The sequence below is a fragment of the Myotis myotis genome, unplaced genomic scaffold (assembly GCF_014108235.1).
Source record: "Myotis myotis isolate mMyoMyo1 unplaced genomic scaffold, mMyoMyo1.p scaffold_m19_p_9, whole genome shotgun sequence".
In the NCBI taxonomy this organism is placed as follows: Eukaryota; Metazoa; Chordata; class Mammalia; order Chiroptera; family Vespertilionidae; genus Myotis; species Myotis myotis.
The window spans coordinates 49,951,654-49,972,652 of NW_023416401.1; the positions used below are offsets into that span (position 1 = coordinate 49,951,654).

The 20,999-nt window shown below is 39.7% G+C and overlaps 1 protein-coding gene and 1 long non-coding RNA gene across 5 annotated transcripts in view; one reads left to right on the forward strand and one right to left on the reverse strand.

The window, feature by feature from the left end:
* PHLPP1 (PH domain and leucine rich repeat protein phosphatase 1) overlaps window positions 1-14,593 on the reverse strand; it is a 244,125-nt gene extending 229,532 nt beyond the window's left edge. For 2 of the 3 annotated variants that reach the window (XM_036322518.1, XM_036322517.1), the window contains exon 1: window positions 12,782-14,593. In XM_036322518.1, the coding sequence (XP_036178411.1) occupies window positions 12,782-14,306 (1,525 nt within the window). In that variant the 5' untranslated portion in view covers window positions 14,307-14,593. The remainder of the gene's footprint in view (window positions 1-12,781) is intronic. The other variant, XM_036322519.1, reaches the window with a different exon arrangement.
* LOC118663127 lies at window positions 12,736-20,664 on the forward strand. Of its 2 annotated transcripts, none has more exons than XR_004969996.1 (4): window positions 12,736-12,869; window positions 16,705-17,284; window positions 18,237-18,318; window positions 19,823-20,664. It is a non-coding gene; the product is annotated as an uncharacterized LOC118663127 (long non-coding RNA). The 2 variants fall into 2 exon arrangements; XR_004969995.1 differs by having other exon boundaries at window positions 16,705-16,807; window positions 19,823-20,652.
* The last annotated feature ends 335 nt before the right edge of the window (window positions 20,665-20,999 follow it).

The window sequence follows — 20,999 nt, forward strand, 5'->3', positions numbered from 1 at the left end:
TATCTGGAGGTTAAGGTCACATGGGTCAATCAGTTTCTTAGAACTAAAATAGGTGTTAACTGTTGTGTTCTGTTGTTTAATTGGGGGTGGGAATGGGGAATCTTATGCATGTCTACAGAAGCAGGAAGCAATGAATTCCATCCCAAATGTACTGTTAGATGTTTTCTACTCTCAGAAAAGGACCTTTGTGTGTTGTAGTTTCAGAATGACATTATCTTCTAAGCAACTCCAAGATTTATGTTTTCAGAACTTTTGTTAACATGTATTTATGTATCAATGAGACATTACCATTCAAATTTTGGTTAAAAAAACCAAGTACCTCATAACCAATGGACATAGACACCAGGGGGTTGAGGGGATAAGTGTGTGTGTGGGGGGGGCGGGGGGATAAAGACAAATATGTAATACCTTAATCAATGAAGAAAAAAAAAAGCATGTAAAAGAAAAAAATATCTGTACCTTTTATCTCAAGTTACAGTATTACTCTGACATTGTATATTTCAAAAGTAAAGTTAAACTGGGTTACAAGTCTATAAACATGTAACTATTATAAATATTCTACTACATCAAATAATAAATATTCTAATATTATAAACAGTTAAAAGAATAGAAATATTATAAAATAATCTACATATTATAAAATGTTTGCCTTCTGAAAATCAAATTGGGAAAAAATCTGAATAAAGAATTGGATGAGCATACCAGTTTAAAAAAAAACAAAAAAAAACAAGTCCCTCTTATGAGCTGGTTATAGAGCAATGGATTTTGACTATCTATTTTATAATCCCAAGGGCCAGTAACTATTGTCCTTATTATTAGATTGATGCTAACTTTTTTGTTAATATACCCCATGAAAATCATCTTCTCTGGTGTAGATATTGCTCTAGTGAGTCAACTGAGGTCTCTGTAAAATTTGTTACAGAGCGTAAAAAGGTGCTAATTAATGACTGGAAAATCCACATTGGCAGGTAATTAACCTGAATGTTGGTTAGTTTAAATTAGAAGTATTTTCATTTGAATTAAAAGCATGACTGTAATCCGTCAGGATCTGAATAACTTTTTTTTTTTACCATGGTGCTTGTCATAACTTAAAAACTAACATAGAAAGCAAAATGAAGATCTTTTTCCAGTGTTGCCAATCATATTACTAAATGAGACAATATTTCAGAGATACTTGCCTTCCACTTAAAACAAACAAACAAAAAATAATCATAGGCCATTACTAAATACTCAACTTACCATAGGTGTAGTACAGGTTTTACAGCCATAGATAAGAGAGTTCTTTCTGCTTATACGAACACAAGAATTATGTTTCCTCCTGATCCATACAAGATGTTTAAAAATGTCCTTCATCAACAAAGAGCCAGACAGTAAATGGGTAAAGTTAAAAATAATACTCCCTGATTGTTACCAATTGATCCACTTCCAAATTTTACATTAATGTGGTTTATATATGACACTAAACTAAAAGAAAGTACCTGCCTCCAGAAGATAAACACAGCCTTTTCCTTAAATCTCCTTTATCCAAGGAAATCAAAACTCTCACAGGTCTTAAAAAATGACATAAGAGAATGTCTTTCAATTGGACTGTAGGCCCCCCTGCCAGGATCCAGGGCAACCTGGCGCATATGAACACTTGCATTTTCTTTTCAAAGAAGCAAAATTATAATTTGCTTACCTAGAACTTAAACCCCCACAAACCACAACACCAAATGGAGCCCAAAGACTCAAGGGGATAAAAAGGCCTAAATGCCTAGACAGAAGGTACCTATTGAATCTAAAGCATTAAACTGGAATTAGTAATCCTAAACTCAGTCTCACTAGATTTTGAACTACTAATTTAGGGTTGCTCCTCAAACAATTCAGCTGCCAGAATTACGGCAACAGCCTACTCCTTCTGATTACCCCTTCTGGTTCTTCAAGACTTAGTTCAAAGGCCTCCTGGAGATTCACACACAGTGGAGTCAGACCCCTCTCTGCTTTACAGAAATCTGTGAACAGTGTGCCTCTATTAGGACACTTTCCACCTTTGTATTGTAAATACAAAGCTGTCTTGCTTGTTGGTTCCCACAAACTTGCCCTCAAATCTGTAAGTATTTCAAGGGATCCTAGAAAATTCAAGTTAGTCACCTTTAAACCAAAAGCTATTCACAGTAATTACTGGATAAAGGAATCATGAATGAATGAGTGAAAGTGGACAGTCTGCCAGTATATCCCATCTTCCCTAATGAGCCCTAATGAGCTCTAATTAACATTTGTGGCAATTTACTGTTGCTAAAAATAATAAAACCACACTACATTTGCTTAACATCTGACAGTTTACAAAGCATTTCCACATATATCACCAAATCTGAACCTCACAAAGTTCTTTGAGACAGTTAATTTTTATCACCTTTCCCCCTCCCTTTCTCTCTAACAAATGAGCCTTCAGAAGGTTAAGGACTCACATCAAGTACAGGTATATCTTGGAGGGAATGCGGGTTTGGTTCTAACCCACTACGATAAGCAGGCATCTCAATAAAGTGAGTGGGGTCTGTGTAAGGAAGAGAACAAGTCTGCTCCAATTATAGTGATTATTCTCCCCACAAGGAGAGATCCTTATTATATAAAACTGAATGCCAGCTGCCCCCAGCCACACCCCCCTCTAAGAGAAATCAAGAGAAATGTCTCCTCTGTCTCAGCATCTGGAGTACATATTCTATAGGCCAGATGCAATGTAATTTTACCCTTTGTACTTTTGCATTTAAAAACGTTCCCTTCCTCATATTAAAAATAAACAGTTGTCTCATGAAAAGATGCTCAACATCACTAATTATAAGGGAAACGCAAATCAAAACCACAATGAGATACCACCTCACATCAATCAGAATGGCTATCATCAAAAGTGCAAAACATAACATGTTGGTGAGGCTGTGGAGGAAAGGGAATCCTTGCATGCTGTTGGTGTGAATGCAAATTAGCATGGCCACTATGGAAAACGGTATGGAGATTCCTCAAAAAATCTAAAAATAGACCTACCATACAACCCAGCAATTCCACTTCTGGATATTTATCCCATGAAAACAAAAACACTAATACAAAAAGACATATGCACCCCCATATTCATTGCACCATTATTTACAATAGCCACGATATGGAAGCAACTTAGGTTTCCATCGACAGATGGATAAAGAAGATGTGAGATATATTTGAAATCTTAACATCTGTAACAATATGGCTGGACCTAACGAGTATTACTATGCTAAGTGAAATAAGTCAGACAGAAAAATACAAATACCATATGGTTTAACTTACATGTGGAATCTAAAAAAAAAAAAGACATACACAAAAGAACAAATAAAAACAGACTCATAGAAACAGAGAAACAGACTCATAGAAACCTTTAAAGGTAGCTCAGTTGGTTAGAATGTCGTCTTGATATGCCAAGGATGCGGGTTCAATCCCCAGTCAGGGCACATACAAGAATCAACCAATGAATGTATAAATAGGTGGAACAAATCAATTTCTCTCCTCCCTCTTTCTCTCTCCCTCTTCCTCTCTCTCTCTCTAAAATTAATTAATTAATTTAAAAAAAAAAAGATCAAACTGATGGTTACCAGAGGGGAGCAGGGTAGGGGGATGGGTGAAAAGGTCAAGGGAAATATAGTCAATAATACTGTGATAAGTTTAAGTTTGTATGGTGACAGATGACTACAAGACTTACTGTTGAATCACTACACTGTACACCTGAACATTGTATACCAAGTATACTTAAATTTAAAAAATGAATAATCTTTGAAGAATTGACTCAGTAGATAAGGGAAGCTAAAATTTCATTTAAGGTAAATGATTCAATTAAACTAAAACTTAATATAAAAGAGAATCTCTTTCACCCCTAAAAAATATTCACATATTGTGTTTTGCTAACAGGAGCAGGATATTTCTTTCTCCCTCTCTCTCCTTTTTAGAGAGAGGACAAACATTCAAAGCAATAGCAGATTTCATGGTAAAGACTTCCAAAACCAGCAAACAAAAGCTCAAAGATTACTAAACTGAGTTGTTCTGATTTTTGACATCATACAAAAGTAGAACTGTGTATGTGTACCTGAATATGTACATTTAAATTCTTTTCCTTAAATAAAAATTGAAATAAAGAATATGATGAATACTGAATCTTTTCAATGAACATATGTCTGAATGGGAATTTTTTTCAAAATCTATTCTTAAATATTTCTCCCAAATATTTTTTAAAATGCAATTGTTTTTTCCCAACATTTCCATACTTTTAAAATATTCAACTGTTCCATTAGAAGCCCTCCTTTATAATCTGTCAAAGTGATATATAACCTCTCAAAAGTATTGATTAGAATGAAAAAAAACAACTAGAAACACTTTGACTAGAGAAACCACAAATGTGTGAAAAACACTCCATTTTTTAAAACTTTAAACTTTCATTTTGAATACTAAAATATACGGGAGGATCCAAGATAGTAAGTATAGAGATTCAAGTGTGTGGGGGGAGGAGGGGGGGGCGGGGGGCAGCAACAATGGATTGATAATCCAAATCCTGGCTGTTATCTTAATTCTAAGACTGACTTCATCTTGAACCCAACACTTATTCTATGGGTTTGCTTTCCTCATCTATAAAAACAGCAGATGTTAGAATCTCTATGGATCCTAAATTTTGTGATCTAATCAAAATAACAATATAAAAATGCCATTTTCTTCAAGTTCTTTTTCTCCTACTGACTCTAGGCCCAGTAGACAAGCACACAGCTCACTATGAATAAAAAGAAAGTTAAACTAGTAAGTTTGCACATTTGGATCCCTCAAATAGTTATTATAGTAAATTTTATAAACTGGATTATGAAAGTATCTTGCTTTATAAGTCAACATAAGAAAAGTTTCTTACTTTAACTTTTAAAAGAATGCATTTCTTGAAGCTCACCTCTACCATGCAGAAGTCTACTTTTAAGAGTAAGGGTTGGCAGGGAGAGGGTGAATCAAACATTATCTATTCTGTCAGTCTAATCCACACCAAAAAGGTGGTCTGCTTTGGTTGACAACCTTTCTCCTGAGAAAAGGCAAGTTGGACTCTCTTAAACCCATGGACAGATATTACAAAACTTCAGAAACTACAACTTTTAGTCCTTCTTATTCAGAGATTTTCAACCAGTATGCTGGATGTAAAAATTTTTAAAACATGCAATACCTAACTATTTAGTCAGGGGCACTGACCTCTTTTCCCTTAGATTGTCAAATAAAATAAAAAAATATGACAACAGCCAACACAACAAGGGCTGCCCAGTGTGATGAATCAAATTATACCTTTTTTAATTTTTGTCATATAGGCCACAAATATATTTTTGGTGTGTTGTCAAATTTTAATTATTAGTTTACATGTGCCATGAGATGAAAAAGGTTGAAAATCGCTGCTCTAATTTGAAGAGCAGGCTATCTAATGGAGCCCCAGAACGTTTCGAGTTGCAGAGGTCTTAGATTCCTTCTACTTCATGCTCAACATTTTACTGAGGAGAAAAGCAATGCCAGGAGAAGTTAAAATAAATGCCCAAAGTCATACCACGTTTCCCAACTCTCAGACTAGTTTTTTAAATGACAGACCATTTTCTCTCAGTCAGTGTGAGATAAAACGGTACAAATTCTTCCCCAAAGTTGTTTTGGAAGAGAACAGGTTACTTTCACCTGACCCTGGGAAACAGCAGCCAAACTCAAGAACCATAATGTAGCACTTATTCAAGCACTAAGATACAGCCAGACAAGCTCTCAAAATACATGGATGGGAACAAAGACAGAATTCCTTAGGAATATATTTGTCATAATAGACAATAAAGGTAAAAAACTGGTTCTGTATATAAAATTTTGTTCTTTGAAACATGTCTTAGAAGTGCACTGACTGTAAAATCCAGATCATTATTAAATAGCCGGTGGGAATGACTACAGATCGTATTTTCCTTTGCTGTATTTAAAAACATGCCTCACATTTGAAAAGAGAGCCCAAACATTCTAACATATTATTATGAGAGGCAGATATAGGAAAAGACTCATTCTCTAACTGCTCTTCATCAGTTGTATGAGTCAGTAGAAATAGCAACAAATACAAAATTCTTCCTTCTTAAAAAGAATGGAGAGAAAAGAAAGAAAAATCAACTAACTAAAAACTTAAAATTTCTAATTAGATTTTTCACTCATTATTAAAATGGTCCAAACCAATTTACCCTTGAATGACACAGGGGTTTTTTTTCCAATAAATTCCGTATGTAAAATTTTATTCAGTCTTCAACTGAATGCTTTCACGTAACTAGAAATAAGACTAATTTACTTTTAAAAACTTCATTTGGAAAAGCATATGACACAAAATCTGGACTTTTGTTTGATTTTGGTAAAGTATTAACATTTACAAAAAATAAAATAAAATATGTACATCCTACAAATAGAGTATATGGATCCACTTGCAATAGTACTTCTAGGTTCCAAATTCAAAGGCCACTGGACTTGTAACTCAACAACACACTTCATCATTAAATGCATTTTATAATGTATCAAGGCAATCTCAAATGTAAAAATACAACAGGAAAACAATTATTTCAGCATGAATGTGGCATTCTGGGATAATTGTGCTTTGTTTCATTTAACACACTACAAGATATACCAGGCATATATATTACACAGGATGGGGCAAAAGTAGGTTTACAGTTGTTTGTATGAAATTAATATAATAATTAACAAACAATAATATAAGAATAAACTCTGTTTGGCATACTCACAACTGTAAATCTACTTTTGCCCCAGCCTGTATGTAGACATAATATGTAAGAAAACCATCCCATCTCTAAATCAAAGTGTAATAACACGTGAGTAATCCAGTAACTATCACTATGCTTAATTCTGAAGTACAGTATCACACTACTTGAAAGAGCTGCTATTTCATAGTTAACCAAATATCCGAATGTTTCTTAATAGAAGTATCATTAAAGTCTATTCATCTCAGATTCCTGAGTTTCAATTTATCAAAACCTTCCAAAGCCTAGAGTTGAAGTTTCATACAAACCCAAACACAAGCAGTCACACAGTCTTAGGTTATAAATACCTTATGTCTAAAGAATCCACATGGTCAATTTTTTGGTTTTGTTTTAATTATACTATCTTTAGAAAACCAAAGGTAAGTATAGAAAAAGGTTTGCCTTAGAAGCATAGGAACATGAGGCTAGATTCAAAACCCCTCATTACCAGTGTTGTACCAGATGCCTGGGATTAAAGGGGTGGAGTAGCTTTCAGAGGTGGGATTTTTTTTTCTAAAGGCTTCATTTTCCCAGACTGTTTGGGACATTTTGATAACATCTCTTTCTCTTTTTCAAAATGTCAGGCGTCTGTAAAGGAAAAGCGTTTCTATTGAGTGCTTCAGGATCTCTCGACTTTCACAGTACAATTAAACCCTTCTCTCGTCCAGAGAGACTGAACTGTGCTCAACCCTGGCACACAACAAAATCATTAAATCTAAGATGCTTCATTTGACAGATGCCTCATTAAATTCATCTCAAAGTTGAAGTAAGATATGCCTTTGAAAAGGGGGTGGAAGGCTGGAACACCTGTTAACACTAAGAAAGCTTTGAGAACTGCTGTCTCAAAGTCCACATAGAGCTTCACTCACGTGAAATAGAAGATATTAATAGTATGTGGCACATCTAAAATCTCCTGCCACTAGAGAAATGCCTGTGTGTATGTGTGTTTAACACTTCCCTGGTGACACAAACAGCATGGAAGGCTGAAGAATCAGGGCACGCACCACCAGCTGCTGAACAAAATTCCACAAATTCAACTCAACAAATGTTTAAACTAAAATGCCGAGTATTATGCTAGGCTTGGATCACATACGATGTCAATGAATGTTATGTTACCGATAAATCAAATTCAGGGTTCTAAAGAGAAAGAGAATAAAAAACAACAAAAACACCTTACACTTTAAAAATAATAATCTTTCAATAACCAATCACTTAAGGAGGTTGATTTAACAATCTTATAGCAACAAAAAGATACAAATTTCAATACAGAAACTTTACAAACTCATTTACACCCATCTCCTCTTCCTACAATTATTTCAATGAGCTCAAATACCCCATTTTAGGAATAACTATGAAATTCAGGGACAACAGCTAACTCTCTACCACTATATAACATATAAACTATAAAAACTGTACAACAACACAGTAATACCAATAAAGCAGTACTGATCACTAAAGTACAAATAACTCTGTTTTAAAATAGAAAACCTTTCATGATGGGTTTTTTTCCCCAAAACTTTTTAAGTACAGCTATGATTTAAAGGAACTGTATTGTCACACCCCTAGCCTCAAGTTATCCACTTTTGAGATGAAGTGTTAATTCTCTATAGCCAATTAAGATTTATAGTCTAAAAAATGAGGCATGCATGAATAAGAAAATAGAGAATTGTTAGGTAAACTTTATTTCGTATCACCTTAAATGCAAGTATGACTATTTGCAACCAGGATATTTATTTTAGAACATTTCAGTCTCTTTCTATCCTGTCTACTTATTTGCCAGTCTTGGTTCTTTATGTTTTTTAAAGGCAGCATGACAAAAATAGAACCCTCCAAATTTCACAACGAACACCACTTTGGACTAGAGGACAATATCACCTCATTACCAACAAAAATAGCATATTTTCTGAATGCTTTTAACCAAGTGAAAATTCAAGTGCAAATGAAATTCAGCATCGATTCATGGAAAGTGATATGAATTGCAAAACAGAATATCAAAGCTAATCTATTCTCAGCTCTGCCAAAGACTGAAAAACCACAAGCAAGAGTGGAACCTCTCTGTGCTTCAGTTTCTCCATCTGAAAAGAGGATTGACACAGACTCCTCCTTGATAATGTCTTTGCAAGGACAAATGAGATAATTTATGTGAAAGCCCTTTAAGATTTTTGAAGAAAATAAAACCCAACATGTTAATACACGTCATCAGACCAGCTACAAAAGAAAAGATCATGCACTTTACATAAAAATGACAAATATAAAAAACCAAGTTAAACCTTTTGTTCTTAAAATTAAAAGGACTGTTCAGACACACACTGGTGTCACATGTTCATACCACGTTACTCAATACTGCTGTAATTATAGTAATAAGAGACTGCTTGTCAATATTACAGCTTAATGCTGAACCACCCCTTCTTGGTTTGCATGTAGGAAACCATGTAAGGTTTGATCATTCCCAGAAGAGAAAAAAAGAAGATATACGAGAGGGGTAAGGAGATCATTCTCAGCAGTCCTAAGAAGTCACACATAAAAATATCTTGTCCAAGATTCACTAGGCACAGTGGCTGTGTTCTCCATTCCGTCAACTCCTTTCCTACCATTAAAATTTGAACTGAAATAGCTAGACTACTAAAGTATAAAAGGTGGTAGAAAGTAAAAACTATAAAAATATATAGTTTAATGCTGCACTTCATCAATGACTCAGACTCCAAAACACAAGCTCATGAGTTTTTTGAAGTCCATAAATTATGTTGAGAAACCTAAATTCTTGAATTTTTTTAACCTCAAATTACTCTAAGGCAAAATTTAAGATAGCTGATTTTGAATGGAAATTAAATGTTAACATACTTTCCATACTTAAGGCAAGTAACTTCAGGGAAAGCCATTTAAATGTTTTCATATTTTAAATCAACAACAACAAAAAGATTGCTTGGTAGGAGCAATAACAATTTTCAAAATAAATTTTCATTAACAACCTCGTCATGAGTACTTTTTGTCCAATACCTTCTAGTTCCTTAAGGACTGTCATTTCACTTTACCCAAATAAATATTTAAATATTCAAAGCAACCACAAATGGCTTTCAAAGCCTTTTAAAAATAACTTGAGTGGGATAATAAATACTAAAATTTAATTGAAAGGTGACCCTCAAGAGAATGAAAGTTCTCGGCCAAACTAGAACTTCTCAAAAAACACAGCTGACTAAATAAACTAGATAGACAGCACATAACATGCTCAATTTAAACATAGGAAGATATTCTAAAAGTTCAAAGATAACTTCCTACTCTATCCTTAATTCCAAGTACAAGTATAAACAAAAAGATATTCAGCAATAAATTCAAGAGTAAGTTACATGTTAAATTATAAAAGCAAATGTGGCATACAACACCCTCTTAGAGGGTGTCATCTAAAACAAACACTAATTCTCTTCTTCCTAAGGAAAAGAATTACTACCAAAATGTAACACTTTCCAGTTGTGTGTCCTACATTCCATTGCAACACAGGAGTAATTTCTAGGAATCTCCTCCAGCGTGGTGCAAACTTTTGCTGCATGTGCAGTCCTGACAATGTTCCCACACATAATAAGTGAGACCACCTAATAACAAGGCTCTTCTGTTTATCAACTTCCTTGCAAAAGTTCAAGTGGACTCATTTTTGCTCAATTTTGTTCTTTAGCAACTGATGTTTGGAATATTAATATAGGTTTAAAATAAGGTAAACTTTGTATATTAAAAAGGCAATTAGACATCTTTATAACAGCCAGGCATCTTCCTTCTAGACCCCTGTACACTGGCTTCATATTCTAGAACAGGTTGGATACTGTGTGTGGCTCCCTATTAGTTATTTTTTTTAAAAAATATATTTTATTGATTTTTTACAGAGAGGAAGGGAGAGAGATAGAGAGTCAGAAACATCGATGAGAGAGAAACATCGATCAGCTGCCTCCTGCACATCCTCCACTGGGATGTGCCCTCAACCCAGGTACATGCCCTTGACCGGAATCGAACCTGGGACCCTTCAGTCCGCAGGCCGACCCTCTATCCACTGAGCCAAACCGGTTTTGGCAACTATTAGTTATTTTTATGAGCGTATACAGAGAAGTATATATGTATTTATGGTGTATACAGAAACACAGTAAATAAGTTCAGAATGAAGTGACAATTACTGCTTTTCATGAACAAAACAAAAAGACCACAAAAATTCACCAGAAATATAACTTGTCACTTTTATACTTAGATGTTAAAAAAAATATTGTGTATCATTCACTTAAGAGTATTTTAGACACACCTGAAGAGACAATCTAGGGGAAATCCAAGATTAAAATTTCGTGACCCTGACACCCAAAAACTTCCCATTAACATTTATCATGACCAACATATCTACTAGTAATCATGAGGAAAACAAGAGAGCAGAGCTCTTCCCATATAAAATATGTTCAATAATGTTTACTATATTCCATATATATTAGTTTGTTTATATGGGTATTTATCATTCTCAAGTTAATAAAATATTCTCATGATAAGTGTGAGTACCATTTAATGCTTTTGTAATTTTGCATAGTAGATGAGCTATAGGAGAAAAGGATATAACTGTCACTCCTACATAACAAATAAAGCCACCTATTTTCCAGGCCCCATAAACTTTAAAGGTACGTCATCCAGTTGGGATCTTATCTTCAGAAACAGCAAATACTATTATATTGTGACATGGTTTTCTTTATAAGGCAAAAATCTATCAGAAATCCACTTAAATTACAGAAAAACTTCAATGAAATTCAGAGGAACATAACAGGAATGTTACCGGTCGTGCATACTTCAATGTGGGATAAAGATTTCTTTCTTCATTCAAACTGACTGAACTGACACAAGTTGGACTAGAAATAATTAAATAGCACAAATGGCTACTGATTAGTTACAAGTCTGATTATTTTTCCACAACCTAGAATAACAAAGTTGGGGAAGATTTAACTTTCCTGATTTAATATTGTTATGCTAACTTTTTAAAATTCCTTATCACTAAGAACATAATTAATTCTTCAAACCATAAGGAGAAAAGGATGCAAACAACTTATAATGCTCAAATATAACAACCAGGATCTATGGCTCCCTAATTTATTACTGGTCAAGTCTTTAACCAAAGGAGAAATATTAGTCACCCTTAGTCAAGAATTTGATATGTCAATTATATCTCAATAAAGCTGGAATAAGTAAAGAGTAGAATATTTTAAAAAAATTTAACCTAGAACTGAAAAAAGAACGAGGAGGATTTTAGAGATATTAGCCACTTAAAGTCTTACTCTAATCTCAATTGCAAATCACAATGCAATGGTCAGTTCTGGCTATAAAGGTTGTAAAAAAGAAATGAAGGAAATAGGAAATAAATAGACAAAATTGTTTTTGATGCAAGAATCAAACTTGCAGAGGAAACTGTAATAAAGCATAAAAGCACTGGGGGGGAGTATCACTAAAAGGATCCCATCTGTGAAGTTTCTAAGGAGGACTAAGTGGGCACAGAAACACGGCAGAGAGCTGAACGTGCACCAGTTGACAAGTAAGGAGCTCCTGGGGGGTCTATGACGCCTAAAATGGCCAACAGCGGCCAGTCAATGTAGAGAGAGTGTATTCAAGCATTTCTGTTGGCCATTTTCCTCTATCGGTATTAAATGCACGTGACAGTTTACCTGAAATCCCAAACTGCCACAAAACCCAACAGGTTCACTGTTACATGTACTACCGCCCCTGTCAGGAGTCTCCGCTTGCAGCACTTCCTGGTGGCCCTGCCACCTCCTCCACAGGGCTTCCCAACCTCGGAGCCCTCAGATTGGCCAAACCCGCGCACTGAACAATTGCTCAACTGAGTATTACACAGATTACCACCGTGAACGCTGTAAAGAAATAACAAAGAGCGCCGAGGACCAGCGTGTACTGGCCAACAGACACCGACTTGACTCCTTTTTCGGGACCTGAAAGTGTTGCCACCCCACACATCCAAGTGCAGGTGGTTTCCTTACCTGCATAGAAGCGAATGAGGCAGCCAATCTCCGAGTCCATACCTTCCTCCTGCACCCTCCACAACTCCCCAAATCCCAGTTGAAAGAGGTAGTCATTTTGGATCTGCAATGGCTTCTCGTCCGCCTCCAGGCGCCGGGTGGTCTCTCCGTGGAACTGCACGTAAAGGGTGGGCAGTGCAGGCGCCTTCTCAGCGATCGCCCCGGTCCCACCCGGGATCGCCTGGGGGAGGCCAGAGGCCACGGCTGCTGCCGCCTTTTCCTCCCTAGGAGGATCGCAGGTGGCCCCGTCAAGGCAGTCGACGGCTCTCGGGGCTTTTGGCTGCAGCAGAGGCGGGGAGGCCATCGGGGAAGGCGGCCGGGCATCCGCTCCGGGCCGGGTGGGTGCAGCGTGGTCCGGCGGGCAGGACTGGCCCGGAGCTCCCGCTGGGGCTGGAGCCGGGTCGGCCTCGAGCTCCTCGGACGACGACGAGGAGCCGCCGCCGCTGCTGTAGGGGTCCAGCCGGTCGGACACGCTCTCGGCGCTGGGGCTCAGGCTGAAGCTCTCCGTGTCGGAGACCGGGCCCGCGACCGCGCCGTCCAAGGGCCGCGGGGTGCTGGGCTCGCCGGGGCTGGAATCCGAGAGCGCGGGGCTGACACGGGAGGTGCAGTGCGTCCACCCCCTCGGACCGCGGGGCAGCGGCAGGTCGGCAGGAGGCGCGCGCGGCGGGGCCCCGACGGCAGCCGGCCCGCTCTTCCCCGGGGGTGGCCCCAGGTCCCGCGGCTCGACGGGCTCGTTCCGGGGGCCGACGTCGGGGGGTCCCTTGCCCAGCACCTTGACCACGCCGCCGCCTTTGTGGCCCACCTGCAGCAGGCGGGCGGCCACCTCGCCAGCCGTGGTGTCCAGCGTGCAGAGCACGGGGCGCAGGTAGGTCGAGGCCGAGTGGCGGTCGAAGACATGCACGCAGCCCCGCTGCAGCTGCTGCCTCACCCAGTCCCGGTCCGATGGCTGCAGCTGCAGCATCTGCCGGTGCTTCAGGAGCAGCGTCTTCCTGTCCAGGCTCCGGGTGCACAGCGACGCCGAGGCCGAGCAGGAGGCGGAGAGGCCGGCGGCGCCGGGGGAGTGCGAGGCGGCGGCGGCCGAGGACGACAACGATGAGGACGAGGACGACGAGGCGGCGGCGGTCGCGGACAGATTTCTCTTTAGCCGCCCTCTCCTTAGCAGGAGGGAGTTGGCGCCGCTGCCGGCCCCAGACCCCGGGGCAGCCCCGCCAGCGTTGGGCTGGGGCGCGCCGCGCCGCCTCCGGCGACCCGTGCCTCCCGCTCTGCCCGGCAACGGCCCGGGCTGCGCCTCGCCGGGGGCCTCCTCCCGCGCCCCGCCGCTCGGGGCCGCCCGGGTCGGAGCGGGCTCCGGGCTCCGGACGCCCCCGGCCGCCGCCAGAGCTGCCGCTGCCGCCGCCGCCTCTGCCGCCGCCACCGCAGCCGGAGCCCGGTCCTCTCTGCTTGTCTCTGGCAGTCGCTGCGCCGTAGCCGCGGCGGCGGGCTCCATTGCAGTGGGGCTTCGCGCTTCCCCCCCAGCCCGGGAGGCAGCGGGCGGAGAGGGAGGCGGGGAGGCCAAGGTGGGAGACGGCGGCGCGGGGAGAAGGGAGAAGCCAATGGCGATCGGCGCGGCCGTTCCAGGGGATTATGTGGCAATTCGGAGCATTCCGTCGGTGTCTCGGTGTTCCATCCCGCGCGCCCGCCTCGCCGCCACCGCCCCCCCACTCACGCCCTCCCCACCCGGCTCGCGGGCTCCCGCGCACAGGACCCGCCTTCTCCCCACCTCCCGCTGACTAACCAGCCGCGAACCTAGGCTCATTGAATATTAATCACGCGCCCGGAGCGGGAAGGCGGGAGTTGGGCCGGGCGGGCGCTCCACGTGAGCTTCATGAATATGCATCACTAGCATGACGGCATTCCCGGGAGGAGTGGGGAGAGTTGGGGAACGCAGGCGAGGCGGGGCTTCAGAGTAAACAAACCTGACGCGTGCGTACGCGGGCGGGGCAGGGGCAGTTTCCCGGGAGGTCCCAGTGCCGAGGGAGTGGCCGAGGAGAGGCGTGCGTTGCATCCTGGGATTTGTAGTGCCAGTGAAGGGACGGAGGTGCCCAGCGGAAACGGACGGACTACAAGTCCCAGAGATCCTTACACTTTGCCCCTCCTTACCGCCCGCTGCTGGCCATTGACAGTGGGTAGTGTGCCCTCTGCTGTTGAACTCTGTGCCCGGGAATGTTCTTGTTCATTAATTTGTACACAACCCTCCCGCTCCTGTTCCCGCTCCCCAGAAGACTTTCATTTTCCTACTAATTGAAAATAAGGGCTTTGAGAGACTCTAAATGGTACAAAGGTCCCGAGTGTTAGGTCCTCACCTCCACCCATTGTGTGAGATACAAATACACAAACTAAGCCAAACTCAGGTTTTCCCCACTTTTTCAAGGCCAGGGAAGACAATGTCTGGTTATTCTAACTTGGATAATTGTTAAATGTGCTTGGTGGAAATGATGCAATCCCGAGCCAATCCTCTCCTATGCCTATACCTGAAAAGGAGAAAAGGCCTACGTCAGGAGTCTCAATTTGTTTCCCTTCCATCTTCAAGTTTGGAATAAATGACATGGAAAGCAGTGAGTGTGTCTGTATATTAACTACCATATATCTGCTTTCTAAAGTTATATTGCTTTAGCTAATGTAACAAACTCAAGGAAAGTTCGTTTTAATTATAAATACTATCACCATTATCCCAGTGTCCATTAGCATCCTAAGAAATTATAAACAATATGGAGTTTCCTCAAAAAATTAAATATGGAACTGCCTTATGACCTGGGATTCCACTTCTGGGTATATATCTGAAGAAATTCAAAACAATAATTTTTTCTTTTTTTGAATGGGAGGGAGGGGGGAGAGAGAAACATCAATGTGAGAGAGAATGGGTTACCTCCTCGCACACACCCAGACTCCAGCCAAAATCAGGCCTGCAACCCAGATACATGCCCTTCACAGGGAATCTGACCTGGACCCTTTGGGTCCGAGAGGCAACAGTCCAACCACTGAGCCAAACCAGCCAGGGCCAAAACACGAATTTAAAAGAATAGATGCACTCCTATGTTCATTGCAGTTATTTACAATAGCCAAGATATGGAAGCAACTCAAGTGCCCATCAATAGATGAGTGGATTTTACAAGTTGTGGTACATATATGCAATGCAATATTACTCAGCCATAACTAAAGAATGGCGTCTTCCCATTTGTGACAGCATGGAGGGACCTAGAGGGTATTATGTTAAGTGAAATAAGTCAGTCAGAGAAAGACAAATACCATATGATTTCACTTTTATGTGGACGCTAAAGAAAAAAATAAATGAACAAACAAAATTGAAACATATTCACAGATACAGAGACCTGACCTGTGGTTGCCAGAGGAGTGGGGGGGTAAAAGTGATGAAGGGATTAAGAAGTATAGATTGGTAGTTGCAAAATAGTCATGGGGATATAAAAGTACAGCATAGGGAATATAGTCAATAATATTGTAATAACTATGTATGGTGTCAGGTTGGTGCTAGAATTTCAGGGAGAACACTTTGTAAAGTATATGATTGTCTGACCACAAAAAGAAATTATAGTACTATACTTAATCTAGCTCTGGTTCTTGTCATTTAGCATTACACAGTCACCTAGCCTTTTTATCGGCCAGGAATTTTGTTCACTCTTTGAAGTTATTTATAACCAAAACACCTCCTCCAAGGGGAAAATTTTTAAAGAAAAAGCATTGCTCAGAGAATTTAGAATCCAAAATATAGGAAGGGGGCAGGGATGGTATAAGGAATTATTAAATTGGGAGGAGGAAGGGGCTAATGTAGCAACTATTGCATGCATAGTGTTCATAATCTGAAAGATGCTATATTCCCTTTTACTCAGAATAATGAAAATTGGAGTTGGGTGGAAAGAAGAGCAAGGATCCACAGTGTGACTCCTACCTTGTTCCACCTCCAAACCTTCCATAAAGTTACTCAACTTGAAGGTGAGAGGAGAGACAGAAAGAAAATGAGAGTTCATAAATAGACAGTGCCCTTAACACCAGATCAACTGGAATCTGGTAGTTGAGATAATACATTGATAGGGCCATGAAACTTGTACTTGGAGTTTACTAGTATTGTAAAATGTCATTCAGACCATCTGAGCCAGCACACACTATACTGAATAAGAAAAGGACTTCAGTACAGGATAAATATTTTCCAGACACCCATGAAATAGCTTCTTCTACTTTAAAGTAGAGTGGGGAATAGACCAATATCCTGAAACCACGTGACTCCTGAATGACACCCCCCCACACCCAACCTTTAAAGTGCTGCAAATGTACAGTCATCTAATATCACATTTCTGACTAGCCACGCTTTTCAAAGAATCACCTCTTAAAATGCTAAAAGATAATCCTGAAAAGAAAAAACAGATGTAAAAGTTGCAAACCTGGATGCCAACTTGTTAAAATATTTTAACAGTTAAGTATAGAAAAAGAGAACATAATTTTCAATTTACTGCCACAGTTTATTTTATTCTGTGTGACTTATTACTGACTTGCTGTGTTTTGCATCTAGGTTAACCCTGTTTGCATCCTTAGATCCAAGATAAAAGAAACTATCTTTGGAATTTTTTTTCTAATATAAGTAGTTGGAATTTTAATGGAGGCATGAATTGATAGCTGGGATGCCTTCCGTCTGTTAAGGACTCAGCTGTGTCCAGAAATAAACTTAGAAAGATGCAATATACAATGTAATACATTTAGTTAGTACATTATGAACAGGAATCTAATTATAGTTTCACATTTTTATATCCCTTGAGCTACTAGTGGTTTACCATGACTAAATTGCTCACTACTTACTCATTCTTTTTTTACTAGGAGGGATCCATTTAGCAAATTACTGCTCTGGTGCACGAAATGAGCCCCAGGTGGCCAAACTGATTTCATATGTTTCCTGCCCAGTGGCAGGATGAGACCTCCTGAGCTCGCTAAAGCCTTACCCCGCCCTTCTAAGAACGCTTCCAGAGCCTAGATTAACCCTTTGAGTGCCAACCAATATCCTAGGAACTATGCTAAAATTGCCAAGGCATTTTTGCTGATTTTACAGCAGTTTAGAAAAAAATATATATGAAAATTAGGCAGATAAATGCCAGTGGTCAATTTTAGAACTACAAACATTCGGCATCATAAGTAATCTGCACTTAGGTGCCATCTGTCACTAAAGAGTGAACTACTAGCATCTAATAGTGACACTGCTGGAGGAGCTCCATAGCGCTCTGGGGCACTTTTGGGGAAAGACAGGTGGAGTGCAACATTACTACCTTAGGTAGTCCATTTTATAGATACAGTTTGACAGCTTTTCAGATTTTAATGTACCCTTTTAATCCCATAATCCTTTGTTTTTTATTATTTCTCACATCCTGCCTCATAGAAATAAACTTGTGTTGAAGGTCACGACAATGAAGTATTAGATCGCATGAAGACCATGGAATCCCAGTACTTCTGGTAACAATGTAAATTACCTGGAACTTATGTGTCAGCATCATTTACCCCCACTAAAGAGAATGAACAAAAATGCCTGCACTAAGAAAGCTTATATATAGGCACTGCCATTTTCTTTTCATCTTTAGTTAAAATTTACCTATTCTCTTCTTTTGTATACACAGTTCTTGTTTTAGGCAAATGGGAATTATGAAAACTTAGATATATAAATTATATTAAGGTATGAATATTTCTTCCCAGGCTATTCTTCATTCTTTCTCTTCTATCTGACTTTATCATACAATTGCTTTAAATACTGGGTTCCTAAATTATTACTACATTTAAAATACATTAATTTTTAAAAATTGATGTATACCCAGCTTTTTAGAAACACATTTTGGGTTCTAACAAGTGCCTAATACCTCTTTCCATCCAGATTCATATCTAACATAAATCCTTCCTACATCACTCAAAGCATTTTCCCTGAATCTTCTGTGACTAAAAATAGAAATGTATCCTCGAGTCCCTATACTTATAATCATTAATTATACCCTGAATAAGTATCGTTGTATTCTCTTTTTTGCCCCAAAATAGATTATAGGAGACACAGTCAATCCCTAGAAATCTTGCCCTTTTCTCTTCTACTTCCCATGACATCTGCTGGTCTGTACTTCTAGATACGTGGTATTCACTTCTTAGGGCTGCTATAACAAAGTACCATGAACTGAGTAGCTCAAAACAACAGGAAATGTATTCTTTCACAGGTCTAGAGACTGGAAGTCCAAAAAAATCCAGGTGTTGGCAGGATCATGCTCCCTCTGAGGACTGGTGCGGGTGGTGAGAGTGGTGAAGGTGGAGCCTTTCTTGCCTCAAACAGCTTCTGGCAGTGGCCAGCATTCCTTGGCTCAGAGCTGCATCACTGTAATCCCTGTCTTCTGGTATCTGTCCTCGCATGGTTTTCTTCCGTGTCTCTGTACCCAGATATCCCCCTTCTTGTAAGCATACCAGTCACTGGAACAGGGTCCTCTAATGCCGTATGATCTCATCTTCACTTGGATCTACAAAGACCCTACTTCCAAATAAGCTCACATTCTGAGGGTCCAGGCAGATGTGAATTTTCAGAGGACATTCCAATACACGAGGTGTTTTGGACTGCTTCTCAGGAGTGAGAATCTGAAATTTACCAGACTTCTATGTTTCAGCCATTAGTAAAATTCTCTCCTGGCCTCCCCCACCCCCAAATTGGTGACCAAACTAGGTTTATTAACTTTTTACTCATTTGTTTAAGTATTTATTCTCTGTTATATGTCAGTCACTATGCGAGGAACTGCATATATGATAGTGAGATAAAACAGTTGTAAGCATTGTCCTCAAAAATATTTTTAAACTATAAATATCATGAAAAATACTATTAGAGAAAGTGCTTTTTAACACACAAAAATGTAGAAAAGACAAGTCTTAGCACCAAAGGTAGTCCCTTAACGTTATAAAAAACTCCTTGCTATTGTCCTTTCTTTTTTTCTCACGTTACCACAGATGAAGAAAAACACCATCCCAAACTAGTACCAGATCTCAGACAGACATTTTGGAATCACAGGACAAGATTTTACAAAGAGTTGCTGTCTCCAATGCTCTTCCATTCAATGGTTATGATAAATACAGAGCTGCGACTTTCAAGAGCTTAACAATTTACAACCATCTGTTGCCATATGGATTGAAATATTACAAAAAGTGGCCACTGCCCCAGTGCCATAGCATGTGCATCATCTTATACCTGTGTGATAACAATGAGGCATCAGGAAAATAAAGCAGAAGGGCTCATATGAACATCAGATGTAATGATGGTGACAGTGACAATAACATTCTTAGTCTTCTGCACGTCCAATAGTTAAAAGGTGGCTCTGGCCCGGTTGGCGTGGCTCAGTGGTTGAGCATCGACCTATGAACCAGGAGGTCAAGGTTCAATTCCCAGTCAGGGCACATGCCCAGGCTGGGGCTCAATCCCCAGTAGGAGGTGTGCAGGAGGCAGCCAATCAATGATTCTCTCTCATCATTGATGTTTCTCTCTCTCTCTCTCTCCCTCTCCCTTCCTCTCTGAAATAAAAATATATTTAAAAAAAAATTTTAAAGGTGACTCTGTGTAATATTTTGGGGGAGTTTAATAATATACAACGTTGGAAGTCAGAAGTTGTCATTCTAGTCTTGGTATTACACTAGTTAAGTATGACCTTGGGAAGATATTAAACCTCAAGGAGGCTTCAGTTATTAATTTATGAAATGAAGGGATTGAACTAGGTAGTGTCTCTAAAATCCCTTCCAGCTCAAAACATTTTTTTCTGATTCTGGCTAAAAACAAATGGTCTAATTTGGAATATTGGCAAATGTTTTTGTCAGTCACAAAAGAGACTTTCACATTTATATGCTATTAATTTGAAATAAAAAAGCTTTTAAGACTGCTTCTTGCCATTTAAAAGAATGTTGAATGCATTTAAAGTAACAGCAGGTTTATTCTGACATTTAAGAACACTGCTGGGTTTTCAGTCCTTTGCAATATGAATTTGTCATGAATAGGAACCAATCCATAACAGCAAGATCCACAGCTTCAGATTCCCAAACTCCAGGGTCTTTATCAGTTTTCCCTTTTATGGTCACAGATGGGTAGAAATCTCATTAGCACAGGGTAAGGTCACAGAAACTAGAATACCAGCCCCAG